The sequence below is a fragment of the Chelonia mydas genome, chromosome 3 (assembly GCF_015237465.2).
Source record: "Chelonia mydas isolate rCheMyd1 chromosome 3, rCheMyd1.pri.v2, whole genome shotgun sequence".
Taxonomy (NCBI): Eukaryota; Metazoa; Chordata; order Testudines; family Cheloniidae; genus Chelonia; species Chelonia mydas.
The window spans coordinates 115,021,231-115,040,906 of record NC_057851.1 but is presented as its reverse complement, the minus strand read 5'-3'; the positions used below and the strand labels follow the sequence as shown (position 1 = coordinate 115,040,906).

The window sequence follows — 19,676 nt, the reverse complement described above, 5'->3', positions numbered from 1 at the left end:
CAAATGCTATTTATGTCCCAGATGCATCAAACACAGGTTGCAATTTCTATCTGAAGCACACTTCTCTCTCTAACTGTATCAATAAGCAAATAGTAGTTGAATATAAAACTTCTCAAGCTGATTTTTGACTCCACAACAGAGGATTTCTTCAGAATTTGAAGATTACCTTCATTTCTAGCCAAGCAGTTGCTTTGCCATAATTTATTAACATACGGTTTCAGCTCTGTAGTCCTTTTAGAGAGATACAGTATGTGGTAACCACAATATACAGCAAAGTATCTATTCCAAAGACACAATTTAACATGAGTAATTTTAATCTTTTGTCAAAAACTAAACAGAATTTTGCTAGTGTAATCTGTAATTTTTTTTTCAAATGTGGCTAAAGTAACAAGAACCCAGCTCACGCTCCAAAACGAAGAAATCAGAGGTGAGATTAAATTTCTGGACCTCCTATAATAATTAATGAGCCCAGTTGTGCAGTACGTACAGTAGGTTCTCAAAAATGAGCCACTGTTTGGAGCTCCCTGCAAAATCTTGAACGTAATGTAGTAGATGGAATTTCAATCCTCTCTCTGAATTCAATGTCATGTATTGGCTTCTTTTTTTAAAACGACCTTTTAAACACTCTGCACATACAGAGTGACGATTTTAAAAACACATATTATTGGTGAGTTCACCACTCTGGTGACAGCAAAACACATCGTTGTATAAGTAATGCAAGTCTGGGCCACGAATATACAGAGTCCCAGGCCTATAAGAAATGCTACTGAAGTAATACATTTGGCAAGATGGAAAAGTGGTTTTGCATGTTCTCAAACTACTTCCTCTGCCAGTTAGAAAATTGTGTTGATTATTCCCTAATCCTCTATTGTGGAGAGAAGGATGGTCAGTTCTTTAGTCTCCCTGAGGCAGGACATACATTTTCTTTGAAGTATTTCCAGCTGGTGCTATGAGTTGCATGTATATAAAAATCGCCCACACCCACAGAAATTCTTTTTGGTGTGGCAGACTGGATGGCTTAAGGGTAAGATCATGAACTTTACACCCCGAACAATAGTTTGAGTCAGCCTAGGTCGCCTATGTGAAATAAACGTAGTGATCTCAGTCCATTTCCCAGAAAACAAGTGTCCATCACATAAAAGCCATCACTACAACTGAAACCCTTGTTGGCAACATCAGTAAAAAGGCCAAGAATTGAGAGACTTGAAAATTAGCAGCCCTCTCATCCCTAGAGATGGGTCCTTCCAGGTCAGGGTTTAGAGAGATGGGGGGTAGCATGGAGAGGCTTGCATCACTGTTGCCTGTCCTGAATCTATTCTGTGGATAAATTTATGCCTTCTGCTTCCCTAGATCAATCATGCACCTTTCAACAAGTACAACAAATGTACAGCTAAAATGAAGGAAAAAGGGTAAAACAAAGTCAGATTTGCTTTTCAGCCTCAAAATTTGCAAACAGAAAAACTGTGGGTGCATGTGTGTGTGTGCACGCATGCCTGCAGGGATGCAAGAATCTTTACACCTGAAGTTAGTACTTGTTTGCACTGAACACATGCTACCTGGTAGAGATTATGGGCAGGTCTACACTTACAAAGCTGCAGAAGTACAGCGCTTCGGTGATGACGTTATTGTGCCGATGGGAGAGATTCTCCCATCATTGTAGTTAATCCACCTCTGTGAAAGGTGGTAGCTTTGTTGACAGGAGAATCCTTCTAGTTGACCCTGTGCTGTCTACACCAGGGACTAGGTCAGTATAACTGTGTCGCTCAGCGTGTGGATGTTTCACACTCCCGAGCAATGTAGTTGTACTGATATAAGTATATAGTGTAGACCTGGCCTGTGAGATTGCCTACACAGTGCTTTTTCTCTTACCAATTCTAGTGCACACCTGCGTGTTGCACGCTGACTGACTGTAGGGACCCTGCTGGTGCACATTACAAGTTCCCTAATGTGCGTTAATGTAGTCCCGTTTCAAACAGTAGTACATTAACATGCACCAGGGTACTTATAGTGAATACCAGCAGGGCCCATACTGGCTGGTCAGTGAGCAACCTGTTGGTGCGCATTAGAATTTACACCCCTGCAGGTGCACACCAATGCACCATGCAGACAAGCCCTAGAAATGATCTCTCAACATCCTCTAGAGAGAAATAAAAGTGAAACAAAGTGTTCAGATGATACTTAGTTAGCTTTATATTTGTTGAGGGGAAGAAGAAAATGCAAATGAGGGAAGCCTCACCTCCAAAAATCCCCACCCCTTTTACCACCCAGCTGGGGCAAGGGAGACTGGCAACAAACTTTGCATCTCATTCCCATATCCACAACGTTTTGAGGGGAAGGAGTCCAGGGGAGAAACTTGGCAAAGGTATCAAACTAGTGGACAGAACTGTGCTTTGACTTGAACCCCAGGCAGCCCCGCTGAAATCAAGGAGCTTGCACTTGATGTCAGAAAGCACAGTACTTGGCTCAGTATCGCTTGTATTCAGTGAACAAAAACAGATTCATCTGCATCGTTATTTACCAATGCTTCAAAAATTAAGACTCTTTCTTTAAAATGTGAGCATCCTAAACTGTTCAAAGCTTCTTTCTAAGTTGCTAAAGGAAAAATCAAGCAGAGAAAGAGTTAAGTCCTGAAAATAAGAGAGCAAGGGAGCAAATCTGACTGCATGTTTGAAAAAGCCTATAAAATGTTACAAGCAAAACAGGAAAGCTTGTGTTAATAATGCATAAACCAAAGGGGGCGGGGGGGGGAAGCTACCCATTTAATGGAATAATGCTTTTATCATTGCAGTTAAAATGAAATAAACCATGACTACTAATCTAGTAAGACCATGTAAAAATGTAATTTTTAAACATTTACTAAAAGGGGATAGTTCAGTAACCACTCTAAAAATCAAGGCCTTGTGTACAGCAGCGTTCAAACGCTAAATACCAATCTCCTCTCTGTGGAGGCCATTACCCACCCTGTCACCATAGCAACGCTAACAGTGTGCCTGACTTCAAAGACAAAGATGTAATTTCAGACTTCCAGCAGCCAGAGGGAGTGGTAAGAATATTCTACCCAGGCTGTGTCAGCTGATGATAAATTATAAAAATATCCAGGAAGGTTAGGAGGTGGACTGAACCACAGTATTCACAATCCTGGGGGAGATTTTTGCATTAACGAAACACGCTCACAGAGACAGCAAAGTCAAGAAGTAAACAGGAAAGAATCTCAAAGGAGTTAGATTAAACAAAAATTATATAGCACAGAGTCCTGCCTTCCTTTTATCTCATTTGCAGGCAAAAGTAAAAATAGCTGGTACCATCCTTCTTTTCGTTCAAAACCGAGTGACTGCTGGATCTGCATGAATCTGCTAAGGGACTTGCTAAAACACCTCTGTAACTGCTACTTCTATATTTGTGTAACTCCAGCATTTGTCAAAAACTGTTTCAAATACCAAGCAGCCCTCTAAGAAGCAAAATCTATTTACTCATTTAACCGAACAACACTATAGCCTCTTGGAGTTTTTAAAATCAAACACATACTTTACTCTTATAATTTCAGTGTAATTAGAAGAAGGAAGTGTTTATTTAAATGAAGAGAACTTCAGGACCAATTCAGAGAAGAAGAAAGCACTGGAAGGGAAGGGAAGGAAATGGTCTTTAGCTCACTTTTAAATGTTGCCAATCTTTAGACTGTGGCAATAAATAACGATAATATAAAGCCACCCAGATTAGTTTAGGCTACATGACTGTCTCATCAATATGTTCCTATGAAATAAAATAAAATAACTACTTAAAAGACTGTGCATGGGGCTGGTCCTGTAGCCTAGCGATAGTACAGTTGTTACCAGGAAGACACACAACCAAGTCAGAGTCAAACACTGGACCTAATTCCCCAGGTCAGCAGGAGGCATGTGTTCTTTCCATAGAGAGGAGGGGGAATGCTTCATGTCCCACTCAGTCTGACACCCTTACAGCTGGCCCAGGCAGGCAGCAGCAATTAGCTCCTGTGGAATAATGTGGGGGAGAGTTGGGTCAGCCTGATGTGGAGCCATTTAGAAAGGGAAATAGGTCAGTGGGAATGAAGAGATTCCAGAGGATGACCTATCACAGCCCAACACCTTGATGCCTGACTTGTTTCTGTCTTGAAGTCTTATTTGTTGATAATTTTTTTTAAATCTAGATGACATTAGGTTGCATAACTTGTCTATTATTTCGTTAAGGGAGAGAAATATTGACCATGAATATGGAGTTATCTTCTGTTCTCTTCAGAAATGGATGTTTATGTTCTTCGCTTCCACTTGGACAGCTACCAGAGGGGATCACAAGTAACCTTGGGCTCCAGTATATTCATCTGTAAAGAACATTCTCATCTCAGCACAGCACTGCAGTGTCCAAACTGGCTAAAAGCCCAACTCGTTTGTAAAACCTAAACCCATGTCCTTCAAGACAAGAAGCAAATGTGATAGCTGGCACCTGTACACAAATATATGTTACGGTAAAATTCACTTCCACCTTCCTACCTATTATATTTTACAGTGTCAAGAGGCATTTATACGTACCCTCCACAGAAGCAAAAATACACACCAGACAGTGTGGTTAAACCAAAAGCTCCAAGTCTCAGGGCAAGTATATACTACAGCGCTGCATTGACACAGCAAGCTGCGCCACTGTAATGTCTGGTGAAGATGCGCTATGCCAATGGGAGACTGCGCTCTCATGAGCATAATATTACTCCACTTCGGAGAGAAGCAGATATAGAGCGGGGGGTGGGGTGAGCAACGTAAGTTATATCGACTTCGGCTGTAGTGTAGACCTGCCCTCAGATACAACATAAGACAGAAAACAAAGGGGAGCCTAACTCTCCACTGCCTTGCACCTTATGTAGCGTCATTTATACCTGGATAAACTGAGGCATGTAAAACCATTCTGACAGGGTTTTACACTCACTGTTTACAGGCATATGGATTTGATCCTGCAGGGTGCTGAGCACTTTGGTCCTGATCCAGGAAAGCACTTGCACCCTGGTTTAACTTTAAGCCCAGACAGGACTACTCATGCTTTTAAAGTCAAGCAGATGTGTAAATGTTTTGCTGGATCAGGGCTACAGCATTCAGCCCCTTGCAACGTAGATCCCTTAAGAGCAGCTTAGACTACCCAAGGTGTGAGAAAAGAAGAATTGGGCTCAGAGCACCTCCAAGCATTTATAAAGGGTGGAGAGTATTCCATGTTCCAGAATATTTCATTTAAAAACAGAGGCTAAGTATAAAGAGATCTAACCACAGCTTTCATTTGTGAAGTATTACAGTTTTTTTAGCTGGGGGCAGGAGAACATGTCAATCCATAGCTCCTTCTCCATCCCCACAACCCTCCACCCACTCAAACCAACATTTTCAGTGTTCCACCAGCAGTTCAAAATGTTAAAGGATAGTTCTCACTCTGATGTCTACCCCGCACTGTCTTGTGGACTCAGTGCTTACAAGCCCATGCCTGAGCATCCACACTGCACTTTAAATCTGGTTTACAATTGCTGGACCCAGATACAGAACCATCCTAATGTGTCCACACTGCAAGCCAAATATGAGTCAACAGTATAACACTGTTGCAAAAAAAGCAAACATCATTCTGGGACGTTTTAGCAAAAATGTTGTAAGCAAGACACAAGAAGTAATTCTTCCACTCTACTCCGTGCTGATTACGCCTCAACTGGAGTATTGTATCCAGTTCTGGGCACCACATTTCAGGAAAGATGTGGACAAATTGGAGAAAGTCCAGAGAAGAGCAACAAAAATGATTAAAGGTCTAGAAAACATGACCTATGAGGGAATATTGAAAAAATTGGGTTTGTTTAGCCTGGAAAAGAGAAGACTGAGAGGGGAAAGCGTCCAGCGGAGGGCAACAAAAATGATTAGGGGACTGGAACACATGACTTATGAGGAGAGGCTGGGATTGTTTAGTCTGCGGAAGAGAAGAATGAGGGGGGATTTGATAGCTGCTTTCAACTACCTGAAAGGGGGTTCCAAAGAGGATGGATCTAGACTGTTCTCCGTGGCAGCAGATGACAGAACAAGGAGTAATGGTCTCAAGTTGCAGTGGGGGAGGTTTAGGTTGAATATTAGGAAAAACTTTTTCACTAGGAGGGTGGTGAAGCACTGGAATGCGTTACCTAGGGAGGTGGTGGAATCTCCTTCCCTAGAAGTTTTTAAGGTCAGGCTTGACAAAGCCCTGGCTGGGATGATTTAGTCGGGGATCGGTCCTGCTTTGAGCAGGGGGTTGGACTAGATGACCTCTTGAGATCCCTTCCAACCCTGATATTCTATGATTCTGACCTGGGTCTGTGGCTTGAGCTGCATCCACATTGCAGAATGACAGGGGTTGGACCTGAGTCACAGATCCAGCCCCTAGCAGTATCCTAGGACCTGGGTTCTGTGTGCTCGCTGACCCAAGTCAGACTGATTTATGTGTGTGGAAAGGGTATTTGGGCTCAAACCTGAGTCAGAGACCATGCTTAGTATGTAGCATAGACATAGCTTGAGTGGCTAGTTAACTATAGTCCTTCTGATTCCAGGTGAGCAAAATTATTATACAATAAAGGAAAGTTTGTTTTCTTTTAAGTCAATTTTTTAACACTCTTACCTTATTTTTCCAGTCTAATCTACATTCCTGGGAAAACAAGAGCAAAGACAGCAACCGGAACTCAACAGCAAAGAAGTGTGTGTGTGTGTGTGTGTGTGTGTGTGTGTGTGTGTGTGTGTGTGTGTGTGTGTGTGTGTGTGTGTGTGTGTGTGTGTGTGTGTGTGTGTTTGCATGTGCGCGCGCACAGATAGCAGCTTGCAGTGAGAACTCTTCAGTTGCTGGCAGTGCAGTGCAAATGCTTTTTGCAAAACAAACAGTTGAAAAGTCCTGGAGCCAAAAATCTCCAGTAGTTTGTAATACTTTACTTCAATCTGGGAAAAACGGCTAACAAGTCACATAAAAAGAATTAACACTTATTTAAATAAATAAAAATCGTGTGTGTATGTTCCTCCCTGCTCTGTGTCATTATCTTTAAAATTATGAGCAAAAATTCTACCGTCAGCTACCAAAAAATGAAGGGGGGAAAAAAAAACAACACTGCACACTGGCTAGTATAAGAGTTTGAGGGTTATGTTTCACTACTGTGAAATCACAGCTGTGAAATAGTCTTCATTAAAAAAAACACCCAAGATTGTTTTTATAGCCTTTTAATCAATAAATCATCCACACAATGCTCCACAGTTCTCCTGAAAGCTAAATTCAACATCTCTACCTTTTTTCTAATTTTTCATGCATTTTCCTAACTGAACATTACTCAATATACATATGCAGGAAGAAAAAGGATGCTTTGAGTGAAGTATTCATTCAGTAACTGTTCTTATTATTAAAATATTGTGAAATTCTGCAAATAAAATATATAGAGAGATTATTGGAGGTTCTTCATAATACACAGAAATAAAGAAATGAATGGGGGGGAAAATTAGCTTACTTCCAAGGACATCAATAAAAATCTAAATTAAAGGGGCCAAATTCTGCAATAACAAATGCCTCATGCAAAACTAATTCATGTTAGTAGAGAATGTGTATTTAAAACCATATACAGGATACTGCAAAATTAGAAAGTTAGTCAGTTTAGTCTGATAAAGTCAGATCATGTTCAGATTCCGACTTTCTCCAGAGCTTTTTGTTAATGAGCGTACGGGGCTCTGTGCAGCTTACATTTTATTGAAAGTAAAAATAATAATGTTTTACACCTCTTTTTTATGCCAAACTATTTTAATAATTTGTTATAGTATACCAATATATGTGTGGGAATGCAACTTATGTTTTTATGACATGAAACACTAGCTTTATTGTCTTTATTGGGTCCGTTTATTGTGTGTACAGCAAACTTACTCATCGCTTACAGCTGCATGTGTATTAGTACATACAAATATACATATCCAGACTCCCACTCCCACGAGCGTGTTATATGTTACATCTCTTCACAAAATATTAATTTCTTTACTAATCAGCAGCAAGGATACTTTAAAAGCTGTTTTTCCTCACATAATTGCCACCTTCAGAAATAGTTAAGATCCGGCACATCACGTAGTGCAGTTTATAAATTCATGTCACTTAATCAATCATGATGTGAAAGAGAGAACCCAGAACAGCACATTTTCCTATGCTAATACAATTATTCAAATGTGCCTCAAAATTCACTTCTTGCTATTGATTTAGAACAATAGTTCTCAACCTGTGGGGCAAGATGCCTCAGAGGGTCATCTGCAGTTATCTGTGGGGAGGGGAAGGAGATCAGAAGCCTGTTTTCAATTCCCTATCCCTAGCTTTTTGCTGAAATGGCAAGCTTTCACAACCCAACTTCAGATGCTATTGTGTACCCCCATACAGCACTGTGCCAATTCCAGCAGTACCTCCCCATTGCTGAAATTATAAAAAACTCTTGTTGTACCTAAGAAAAGCTATTGCAAGTGGCCAAAATGCAGGGTGTCCTAGAATGACAGAGGTAGAGAACCCCTAATTTAGAATATGAATCTTTGCAGTCACTGAAATGAGGTAATTTACTCGGCAACACAGAGAATATTGTATGTACACTTTTCATACTTTTCTACACTATATTTTGCTATAAAATAGACAATCCATTTTGGATTTCCTTACTAACAGGGGAGACTAAAGGGAAGGTTGCTGATAGTGAATCCAACATATGTGACTTCAAAAAAGTGAGAAATGGTTTCTGAGAATGCAGTAGTACAACGGTATTAGATTTCAAGAAGGCAAATTTGAAGGAAGTTAAGACCCAATTGAAAAACCACCATCGTCAACAGAACTCACTACAGTTCAAGCACAATGAGACTCTGATTCATGATCAGGGTTTCTATGCATGACCATAATATAAAATAAACAGACAATGAACAATAACCATGTGTTTATATTTATCATTTGTATTATGGAGGCCTCAATTAACATTGGTGCACCAGTATGCTAAAATGCTCCACAAGCACAGAAGATGACTGAGGCCCTACCAGATCTGGAGCTGACAATCTTAGGCCCTGATCCTGCAAGCATTTACACACACAGTGCCACTGAGTTCAATGGGACTACTCAGATGTGTAAGTGTTTGAGGATTGAGACCTAAGACATTTTTTAAAGAAAATCATGATCAGGGTACCGGAAGACAACAGAGCGCTGGTTATCATGCTGACCAATCCCATTTCCTTGAACTCCACCTGTCTGTCTGTATCTATCTGTTGTCTCTTATCGTATACTCAGATTGTAAGCTCTCTGGAACAGGGACTGTCTTTTTCTTCTGGGTCTGTACAGTGCCTAACACAATGGGGTCCTGGTCCATAACTCAGGTTCCTAGGCAGTATGATGGATACAAATAAATAAACAAACAAGCAAACAAATAAAGAATAGGTGGTGGAGGAGGAAGAAAAGGGAATCTACTATCTGACTACTGATGTTGCTGGTCAGAATGAGTTACTGGATTTAATCAGTGTTCTGAGGCTTAGTCCATCCTTTAGAATGGTTGGTACTCTTCAGTAAGGGAACCATTCCACAGAACACGCTCTTACAAAAATACTTGTGGTAGAAATAAAAGAAAGAAAAACTATTAACAGTGTCTCAGGTATTTCCCGCAATACTATTCCAATGAGTAATATCCTTTTGTCTTATGGTTCTATACAGTGATCTAAATGTGCACACAGGAATCAACAAATGTAGGCCATGGTAAAAAAATCTACTATTTACTCAAAACTTACATGTAATCAAAGAGACGAGGAAAACATGTACAATCACACAAATTGTGGCCAGGACTGTCAAAAATCGAAGTCCAAAGTTAAGTTCCTAAGCCCACACTTAGGACACCTAAGTATCTTGATATTGAAAGGCACTGAGCACATGCATGCAGCTCCCACTGACTTCCATGGGAATTAATGGATGCTCAGCACCTCTGAACTTACAGAACTTAATTTTAGGCTTCCATTTTTGAAAATGTGATCCTAAATAAATAAAGGCCGCCCCCCCACCCCCCTTTGCTGGTAATAGCTCATCTTAAGTGATCACTCTCCTTACAATGTGCATGATAAACACCCATTTTTTCATGTTCTGTGTGTATATAAATCTCCTCACTGTATTTTCCACTGAATGCATCCGATGAAGTGAGCTGTAGCTCACGAAAGCTTATGCTCAAATAAATTGGTTAGTCTCTAAAGTGCCACAAGTACTCCTTTTTTTTTTTTATTAAGCTTTAAGTATCCCCGAGTTCTAATCATGGCTCTGAAATAGCCTCCCTCTAGGGGCCTGATAGTTCACTTAACTTTTCCGTCTCTAAGTTTTCCCAGGCGTTAAATGGGAATAACAATTTACCTGTCACAGAGGGTTGTTGTAGGATACTTTTTAAAGTGCCTTGAAAATATAATATGCTAAAGAACTGTTTAATATTGTTTTACACTGTTCTGGTACTAAAAGCTATTTTCCATACTTGTATAGCAGGCATAACATTATATTTTAAATATTTAAAATAAACATGGCCAGTCCATCAAGTAAAAGCAAGCATCCCTGAAAAGCATGGAAAACAAACGAACCACTAATAGCAGAATAAAGGAGCTAAGAGATCTTATCTACATTTGAGTATTATGATTATTTTACCAGCAAGAATACTTACTTGAAGAATAGATGTTCCAGTTTTTATGGGTGAAATTTATCCTTTTGCAGAGGGCTTGCTCAGGGTTACTCATACATAAATTTAAAAACCATTTACATACAACTGGAGGACTTAAACTGAATTTAAAGGGGGCCAGGATTTCATCCTGTATTATAAACAGGTGAGTGATTACAGTATGTGCTGAACCAAATTTCATCCCTAGTATATCATTGACTTCAATGGAATTGTGCCCACTCACATGCTGACCTATACAGTCATGCAAACAAATGTATGCATACAGAATCCATACTAGAATCAGCACTTAAATATGTAAAAGCGGCAAAAAGTCCTGTGGCACCTTATAGACTAACAGAGTCTGTTAGTCTACAAGGTGCCCCAGCACTCTTTGGCGCTTTTACAGATCCAGACTAACACGGCTACCCCTCTGATACTTGACACTTATATATGGTGATAGGTGCTTTAGAAACACAGGAAGACAGACAAGATTTTATTTAGTTATAGATATATGTGCGCACACGTGTGCGTATAAACATGTTCTATCTTTATGATGTGAAATGGTAGAGGAAGAAGAAAATAAAAGGCAACAAAGTTCAATTGGGGATTAAAATAACTTTTTTTTTTAAGTAGCACCTTCAGACTTTTTAACCTGATGTAGAGTGGCAGGGAAAAGCATTTGAGAAAGCTCAGTCACTTCTTTGTAGCTTAAAGCTTTTTTCCCTTTATTCCAGGCTTAAACAGAGTTCAGTGGGGCATCAAAATGCCTCAGTTTTAAATTACAGTCTGTACTTTAAAATAGAATGCATGCACGACGTGTTCCTGAAGCTAGAGGGTGGGAGTGTTATTCACTGAAAATTGAAGGCTTGTTGAGTCAATAATCTTCTTTCACAGAGTAACAATTTTCAGCTAAAATTTCTTGACCCAAACAAAGGAAAACAAGATCATTCAGTTATTTTATAACACTGCAGGAGAAAGCAAAAGGAAAGTGGGGGAAAGACACCACTCTCATCCCTCACTGTGTAAAAACAATGGAAAATTTCATTCACAAGTATTCTTATTTCCCCCCTCTTTCTTGAATTTAACATATTCCCAAATAGTTATTTTCAGCTCAAGAGATGAATAAAAGTAAATAACCAGAGGCTACAATTGCTACCATGCACTATCCATGTATTTATCAGCCACAGGCTACATTTACTTTCTATTATCAAGAACCAGTTTACTGACCTTTCTTCAAATCAGCAATAGCATTCTGAGTTTTCTTAACGGCACTTGAATTTTTATTAGGTTTTCTTTTTTTTCTTTTGGTTTGTTTACTTGCAAAGTATCCATCTGGACTACCAAATTATAGAGTCTCTACCACCACTTTTCCCTTACTGCTTCTGATTTCCCCTTTCCCTACACCCCTGTAGCCTGTCTACCCTAATAATAATTATTTGTATTATGGTAGCACCCAGAAGCTTTGATCCCACTGGACAAAGCCCTGCATAAATATAATCAAAAAGCTTACCATGTACGAAATGAGAGGAGATCATTATTATCAAGTCTCAATTACATATCTGAAATAGCACTGGAAATGATTTGTCTGGTCTACGCAAGACTTCAGTCATTTCCAATACTTGTTCAGGAGAAACCTTTTGATGAAAATTTTTTTCTGTGGTGGCTCTACTTCCTGCTGTAGACGAGACACTTAGCTGCCACTACTGCGCTAGATATTTCTTCCCATCAGATAAGCATCTACTTGAAACATTGCTCTATGGTCCAAACCCATCTAACTTTGCATTTAAGCTGCACCATTCACTATATTACCTAAGCAGAGAATCTTGAAAATCTAATTTTTACAATAATAGGAGCAGTTCAAAAATACACAGTATGCAAAGAATAACTGCTCAGCATTTTAAATGCCCCTTTGTGTAATACACAAAATATCAGAAATATTAAGTGGTAAACAAAACCACAGAGGAATAATTGTTGTGTTGTTGTCCATACTGTCAAATGTAATACAACAAGGTCCCATTTTACTATGGAGCTGGGACCTCTGTAAAAGTTTGTGCACCCAAACTTAAACATGACTCACATAAGGTACAGACAGCATTCTAATTTCATGGTTCATTGCTATTTTTGTTTGTTCATAAGATTGTTGAGCATCCATAAAAAAGACCCAATAAAGATATCAGATTTTAGGATTAACCTGAGAAAACAGAAGCTAAAGGCAGAGAAGATCTAGTACAGCATTTATTCCATTGCACAGCAAATGATGGATATCATCTTTCCCCACCCACCCCAAAGGAAATATCTGATATTAAACTGATTCTAGATCTGATCTTAGCTAAAAGACTAAAAAGAAATGTGTTAGGAGGCTGCTTGCTGTACAGTACAGGTTAGTGGCCCACTGAGCTTTGGAATGAGCTAGGAGGGAAGCCAACCAGTCTCCTCTAGGGGCCTAGTATAGAGCAGGGGACTTGTAGATAGTGTAGGAGAAACTTGTGTTCTAACGCAGGGTGATCTTGGTAGAGTCACTTGACCTTGTACTCAGCCAACCAAGCTGGAAACTGGACAAAAATAGGACCTTAGTGAAAAATAACATACTGCATCTGAGAACTTTCCCGTGGAAATCAATTAAAAACTAATAACAAATAATAAATGAAACTTCCCATTTCACCCCCTCATCCTAGCTATCTCATCAGCGGTGAAAGTTTATGAAATGACACACACCACACGCAGAGAGTCTAGAGCTAATCTAAGCTCTTTTACTGCCTGCAACAACCATTTTGCTGATGTATCATTAGGGAGCCTCATCTGCAAAGCGAATAGAAAGGTAAAGGATTTTTACCTTTCCAGCGATCACAGAACTGTGTATCTTTTGCCACTACTCCTTAACTTTAAAGAAATCTCCTCTGTAGTAGCTGTTCTCCAGACATTTTCATCCAAGCTTCTCCACCCTCCCCGCCTAATAGGGAACAGTTTCCATTTATTACTTCCTTTCCTTCACAGAGAACCAAATACCCAGGTTTTCTCAAAAGCCTGGCATTTCCTTCCAACTGTGACCAAAACAAAAGTGCTGTAAGAACTATTCTACGCAACATTTCACTTGGACTCTTAGTGACTCCACATGGTCAAAACCCTCTAGGGCAAACCCTCCAGATAGCTGAACATTTAAGAGAAGGAAGGGGAACTTTGTATAGCACCTGATGGGCCATTAGGAGTAGCCAATAAAACTATATTTTGTTTGTAGACATTTGTCACCAACCCACATTACAAATTTGTCTGCTTTGAACTTTATGGGGACATTCATACCAGGACTTTTATCTACAATGTGTGAAGGAAATGGAACAACTATTGACCTGTTTAGCTGTGCTTACTATGACACTAACCTGTTGAGAAACTTCCAAAAGGATGACACAAATCAGCTTTCAGAGCTGCAGAAGGTGGTTAACTCCTCTTGAAATCCATCAAAGCGGTAGCCTTTTACCAGTGCCAGGGAAAACCATCCAACATTTATTATTTGGTTTCTTTGTTCTTTTAGCTATGTGTAGAAGTTTTCTACGTAACTTAGAGCGAGCAGTTATGATGTCATCTAACACCCTTAAAAAGTAAACTATAATAGGTAAACTGTATAGGACTATCATGAACGAAAACATAACCAAATTTTTTTATTAAAAACAACAACCACCTTGGCATCATTTGAGACTAAAATAGCCCATGGAAACTTATTGACTACTCTCAAGAACAGCATTACAAAACAGATTTTAAAAACAGCACTCAAAGGATATATTGAATGCCCCCCAAATGACTCCCAAACACCCAGTTTTAAACTAGAGGAATTTGGGGAATATTACAGCAGAGATGTTGGTCAAGGGTTTTGGTAGCTAGACAAAAACTGGATACAAAACTTTACTGTCCAGGTAAGGGGTGGAGGGAACTGGTGCGGGTGGAATAATATGTTCAGTCAATTCTTACCCACAGAAAGAACCACGTTACAGTATTTACCACTCCAGCATCTTTTGGACACTGATTGTTCCTATTCCAAGTAATATATGGGCTAGTGTCATTTTAATCCCAACACAATCTCAGAAGGACAAGTATTTTTTGATAATACAAGAATGATTTTCTTTCTGAGATTAAGAAGGTGGAGTATAGTTCATTCACAAGATAGGAAATAATGTGTATACATATGTAGGGTTGCTTTTGTTTTTAAATGGAATGAAAAGAGAAAAGATCTTCCACTCCGTGCTAGTCTCAGGAAACCCCCTCCTTCCACCTTTTAAAATAGTAGGATTTTTGAGTGGATGAAGCAGATTTGGGATTTTTATCAAAGTGTTTTAGTGGTGAATTCAATGAATAAAGGTATTTAAGACTAAGTCACAAATTTAAAGCTAGGGGGCCAAAAATTTTATAATTCAATTATAACACCATCAACTCGCTGTTAGAATAATAATGAACTACTGAATATACCAAACACTTAGTGACGCATAATACCCAATACTCTTTTCATACTTTGATGATGGGGGCCCCCCCCCTGCGGGCGCCTTATAAAAGTAGGATAGATGCTGAAATTTGAAATAGCTTGCATATAGCATGTAACAAAACTGTAACCAAATTATTAGACCATTACGTGGTTGGTAATTCTTTACACTGTGTGGGGTAGGGAGACATAATCAACTACAGAGAGGGGGAAAGGGCCTGCCCACATCAAAGTTTTTAAATCTGTTTAACTGTTGCCGGAAAAGCTCATGTCCACACTATTTGCTATGTACAACTGACTGTCAACAACCATTTCTGAGTTAGTCTCAAAAACGGTTTACTGGAAAAATGCTGAAACAAAAACCAGTTCAAAAGTAAGTGGACAACACTGTTTAAACCAATTTTCATAGCTCCTCCACAAAGCACACATATATCTAAGCGTATAAAACCAGGTGGAAGGAATTTATGGCATACATACTTCTGGTCACTGTCCTATGTTTTAAAAATGGAACTTTAAAAGATCTAAAAATATGCTGATTACACAGTCTTCTCCTTAACACAGGCTTCAAAACGTCTGTAGACAGGACAGATAAGATAGGTGACTTGAACAACAGAAAAACCTACAAGGTGGGGAGAGACTCAGCTTGATCAACCTACCAAGTGGAATTGTCACAACATGAAACAATTTTATGATAATTTTCTAGTTCTGAATATTTGATTGATTTGCTGCAAATTCTTCTTATGCTTTTAGAAATGGATGGTAGCATCATATGTCATTGGAAAAATGCAGTAAGTTCTTGGATTTCACATGTAACTCCAGTGTCTAGATAAGTTAAGCACACTTAATTTACCTGCTCTTCGAATGGGTCCCTCCACTAATTTAAAACGATTACACGCCCACTGAACTGTAGGAGATCTCTTGGAAATATCCTACAGTTCAATGCAACTGTATTCACAGCCACAAATCACTTGGTTTAACCAATTTGCTCTTTTAACCTAAAAATATTTAAACTGGTTTAAGTTTTGTGCGGGTACATGAAGCTGATTTACTTCTTATAAAACCACCAGAGGTAAATGGGAACACAGCCAAAACATATTTTGCATCTTACATCTGGCATTTATCAGGACACTGAAGACCTCCATGTGCAGATAGCTCTGATGTCTCTGCTAAGTGTACCAATTTATCGGTGTTTGTTTGTTATTTTCAATTATGCATAAAGCTAATACAGCTAGGCAAGGTTAATTTAACATGATCATCTATCACAAAAACTCAAGTGATAATAACCAGACCAATATAAAGTATTACTATAATTCTGATTAATACCATCCTTTAGACTGTTCCAATAGACTAAAACAGAATTAACTTGTGAAAAGATGTGTCCAGTAGTTTTGATATTTGCAAGTGTCTCATAGTTTGCTGACAACTAATGAACTGTGTTTGGGGTTTGAAGGGAATAACTCATGGCAGCGTTGCTTCCTTACTGATGCCTACAAGGTCTTTAAAATAAAATAAAAACGTATTTCAGGGGAGAAAACCCTCAGAGGAGGAGTCAGGAGTTAAAAAGACCCTGAATAATTCTCTTGCGTATGAGTGCAAAACCAAAAAAGCTAACAAGGAGCTATACTCTTTCCTCTCCACACACAGACAAATCTGTGAATCAGTTTAAGTCCTGAACCAGTTCAAGCTATGAACACAAACACACACACACACAATATCTGAACCTTACACTGATAGAATAAACTATATTTAATATGGCAAACTGTTTGGTGGCCACTAAACAAATTAATACCAAATGAATTATCTGACTAAGATACTTCCTTTAAGGGATACGGGATTACCCTAAATAATATATTGATCATTCACTGTAATCAGTTTTCATTATGCTTTTAAAACAAATGTGGTACTAAAATTGTTATATATTTGTCATCCCAAAATCTCATCCACATATCATAGACACAATAAGATCTTTATAAAGTATTTTTCATTTTAAAATAATGTACTACTATTCTACACTTGGCACATTAATTTCTTACTGGTAAGCTTGATGGTCTTTCTTGTTGTATTAGATTTAAGTCTTCATGGTTAGGCTTTCCTGAGGCTATAGGGGGTTGGGATCTGTTTCCATAGCCTTCCTGAGACATGTCCTGCAAAAACAAAATTATAAAAACACTATGGTTATTCATATGCCACAGCAGTCACAGCTAAACCCATGTGAAGGAAAGGTGAAGAGATAACAGCTGACTTCTGATCTGTTTTTTGTTGATCAAAATTTTGTATTAGACAAACCTTATTTTTCAGTGGAATCATCAGGTCCTACTGGGTGCCATTATGACTTTAATGTTTTATAAAGGAATAAGAATGACAAGAGTCTAAACAGAGTTGTGTGTCCATTTGTGTTCCTCTGGTACAGGTTAAAATAATCAATTAAATACTTTTTTTTGAGAGGTTAGAGGGATTAAGAAGCCAAAATATTCTCCAGATGATCAAATACTGATAGCAAATCTTTGATGAAATACTGAACCAGTTGGAAGATCTTACAACGTTGGATCTGAGAATGCTATATAATCAGACTCCACCACCACCCTGACACAGCTTTCAAGCATAAACTGTCAGCCCATAAAACCCTCTCTGCAATTGTGTGAAATATATACGGCCTAACTTTCCAGAAAAGAACTAGAGTTGATCGGTGGTACATCTATGTCTATATCAGCAACTTATGTGAAAGTCAAGAGCCTTCCTAAGGCCACGGCAAAAGCCTAAGCAGTGTTACATAATGGCATAAGATCACTTACACCACGTAGAAAAAATATTCTCTAGATGCAGAGATAATCTTAGCCACTATACTTCACGTTACCAACTTCTACAGATAAAGTCGAGGAGGAGGACAGAATGTGAAATGCTTATTTTAGCATGTATAACTGGCAGGGAATGTTGAAGAACCAGTTTCTGAGTGTGCAGGAAAAAAAGTATCATACTTTAAAGGTTTTTCTGTTTTGTTTCATTTCATTTTCGGTTTTTTATTTCTCCCCAATTTATACAACACATTGCTGGCTTAAGTTGTTTTTGTTTCCCTATCTTACAAGTTTGATAAGCACCTAAAAGAACAATTATTTTTAAAGACTACATTTTTTGGCTTGAAAGTGTACCTCAAGCTTCTCTCCAGCCCCACCCTCACCCATACTCTAAAAAATTACACGGCTGCTACTTATAAAGGACTATTCCTACAGCTAAGATTCCCTGGTCCAACAGCAGTTATTGACAATATAGTGACATCACAAAAATTAGCTTGCAGAGCAGTAGTTTTCTGCCCCCCCCTCTAATGAAAGTCAGACACAGGGAAATATGTGAACAACCATACTGTTTTCACCCAGCCATCTCTGTCATTTTGAGCTATACTGCAAAAATATTAACTGGAAGAAGAAATAAGAGCAAGAGAAAATTTAACAAGGTTTAAAAACAAAAGCTAACAAAACTGACAGTAGTACGTAAACCAACAATAAACTGGTCTATCCAACATAAGCATGTTTCAAGTAAAATCAAGGAACATGTAAAAGGCCAGCACTTCAATCCGGTTACCAGCAGAGGGTAACAATTAGGTTTACGGGTGACAAAGGCTGATGGCTGAATCATTATTATCTACTGTGACACACCCCCCTCCTGCTTTTTCCCCTCCCAGATTTCCACTTGTCACACAGCTCTCCTGCTGTGTAGACCAGCAGGTTCCTGTGGATTAACAGCGAGGTTTAAAATCAACAAATGGCACAAGTCCTCCATTCAGTAGCCTTCACCCTGTTACAAAGGAGCAAAAAGGTGCAGGACAGCTTCACAATAGGCAAACAAATGAGCAAACCTCTGCTTTCCTTTTTGTTTAAGCACACACACAGTCACACACTATTTGTGGTCACTGAACACGCGTCCGTAATAAACCCGGTTTAGAAAACAGTAGCAACAGTGGATTTGAACTGTGCATTCAGCATTCTATTTCCTTTTCATTCTCCCTTTACAGCCAACAAACAAGAACCACTTTAAAAAAAAAATCACTGAGGAAGATAAATGGGATATTCAATTTGGCAGACATCATCTCAGAAATAAAGTTATTCTTCATTCCAAACCGACACTGTTGCATTAGGACAATTTTCCTGGGAAATGAAAGATGTTTTATGGTTTGAAAAATCAAATAAGAGTTATTAACCCCTTATGAAGTAGCAAGCATGGCTGTGCCCACATGTTTGCTGGGTCTTATTTAAAAACGCATTTCCTACTAAAATTTCCTGGGGGGAGGAAACGTGTTTTCATGAGAAGCACAGAAGGATGAATTGAATCAGTTCTTGGTTATTCATTTGGAGACTGTCTGAACTGACAGCCCTGTAGCCTTAAATGCACTATTTAGCCACAGATTATCTTAACAGGCAGCAGGAGAACAAGCTTCCCTATAATAGCCCACCAGTGCTCTTCCATTCTGATCTTGGAGAGACCAAGTCTAAGGGTGGGAGGAAAGACCAGCAGGTAAGACACAGAAGTGGATACTGTAGACAACCGTGCCAACTAAGA

The 19,676-nt window shown here is 38.9% G+C and overlaps 1 protein-coding gene across 28 annotated transcripts in view; it reads right to left on the bottom strand.

Annotated features, from left to right (window-relative positions):
- The window catches only part of ARID1B (AT-rich interaction domain 1B), a 398,263-nt gene that overhangs the window by 268,380 nt on the left and 110,207 nt on the right, over positions 1-19,676 (bottom strand). For 27 of the 28 annotated variants that reach the window (XM_037895036.2, XM_037895046.2, XM_037895048.2 and 24 more), the window contains one exon: positions 17,159-17,269. The exons of the other annotated variant lie outside the window; for it this stretch is intronic. In XM_037895036.2, the coding sequence (XP_037750964.1) occupies positions 17,159-17,269 (111 nt within the window). The remainder of the gene's footprint in view (positions 1-17,158; positions 17,270-19,676) is intronic. 28 annotated transcript variants of the gene reach the window in all.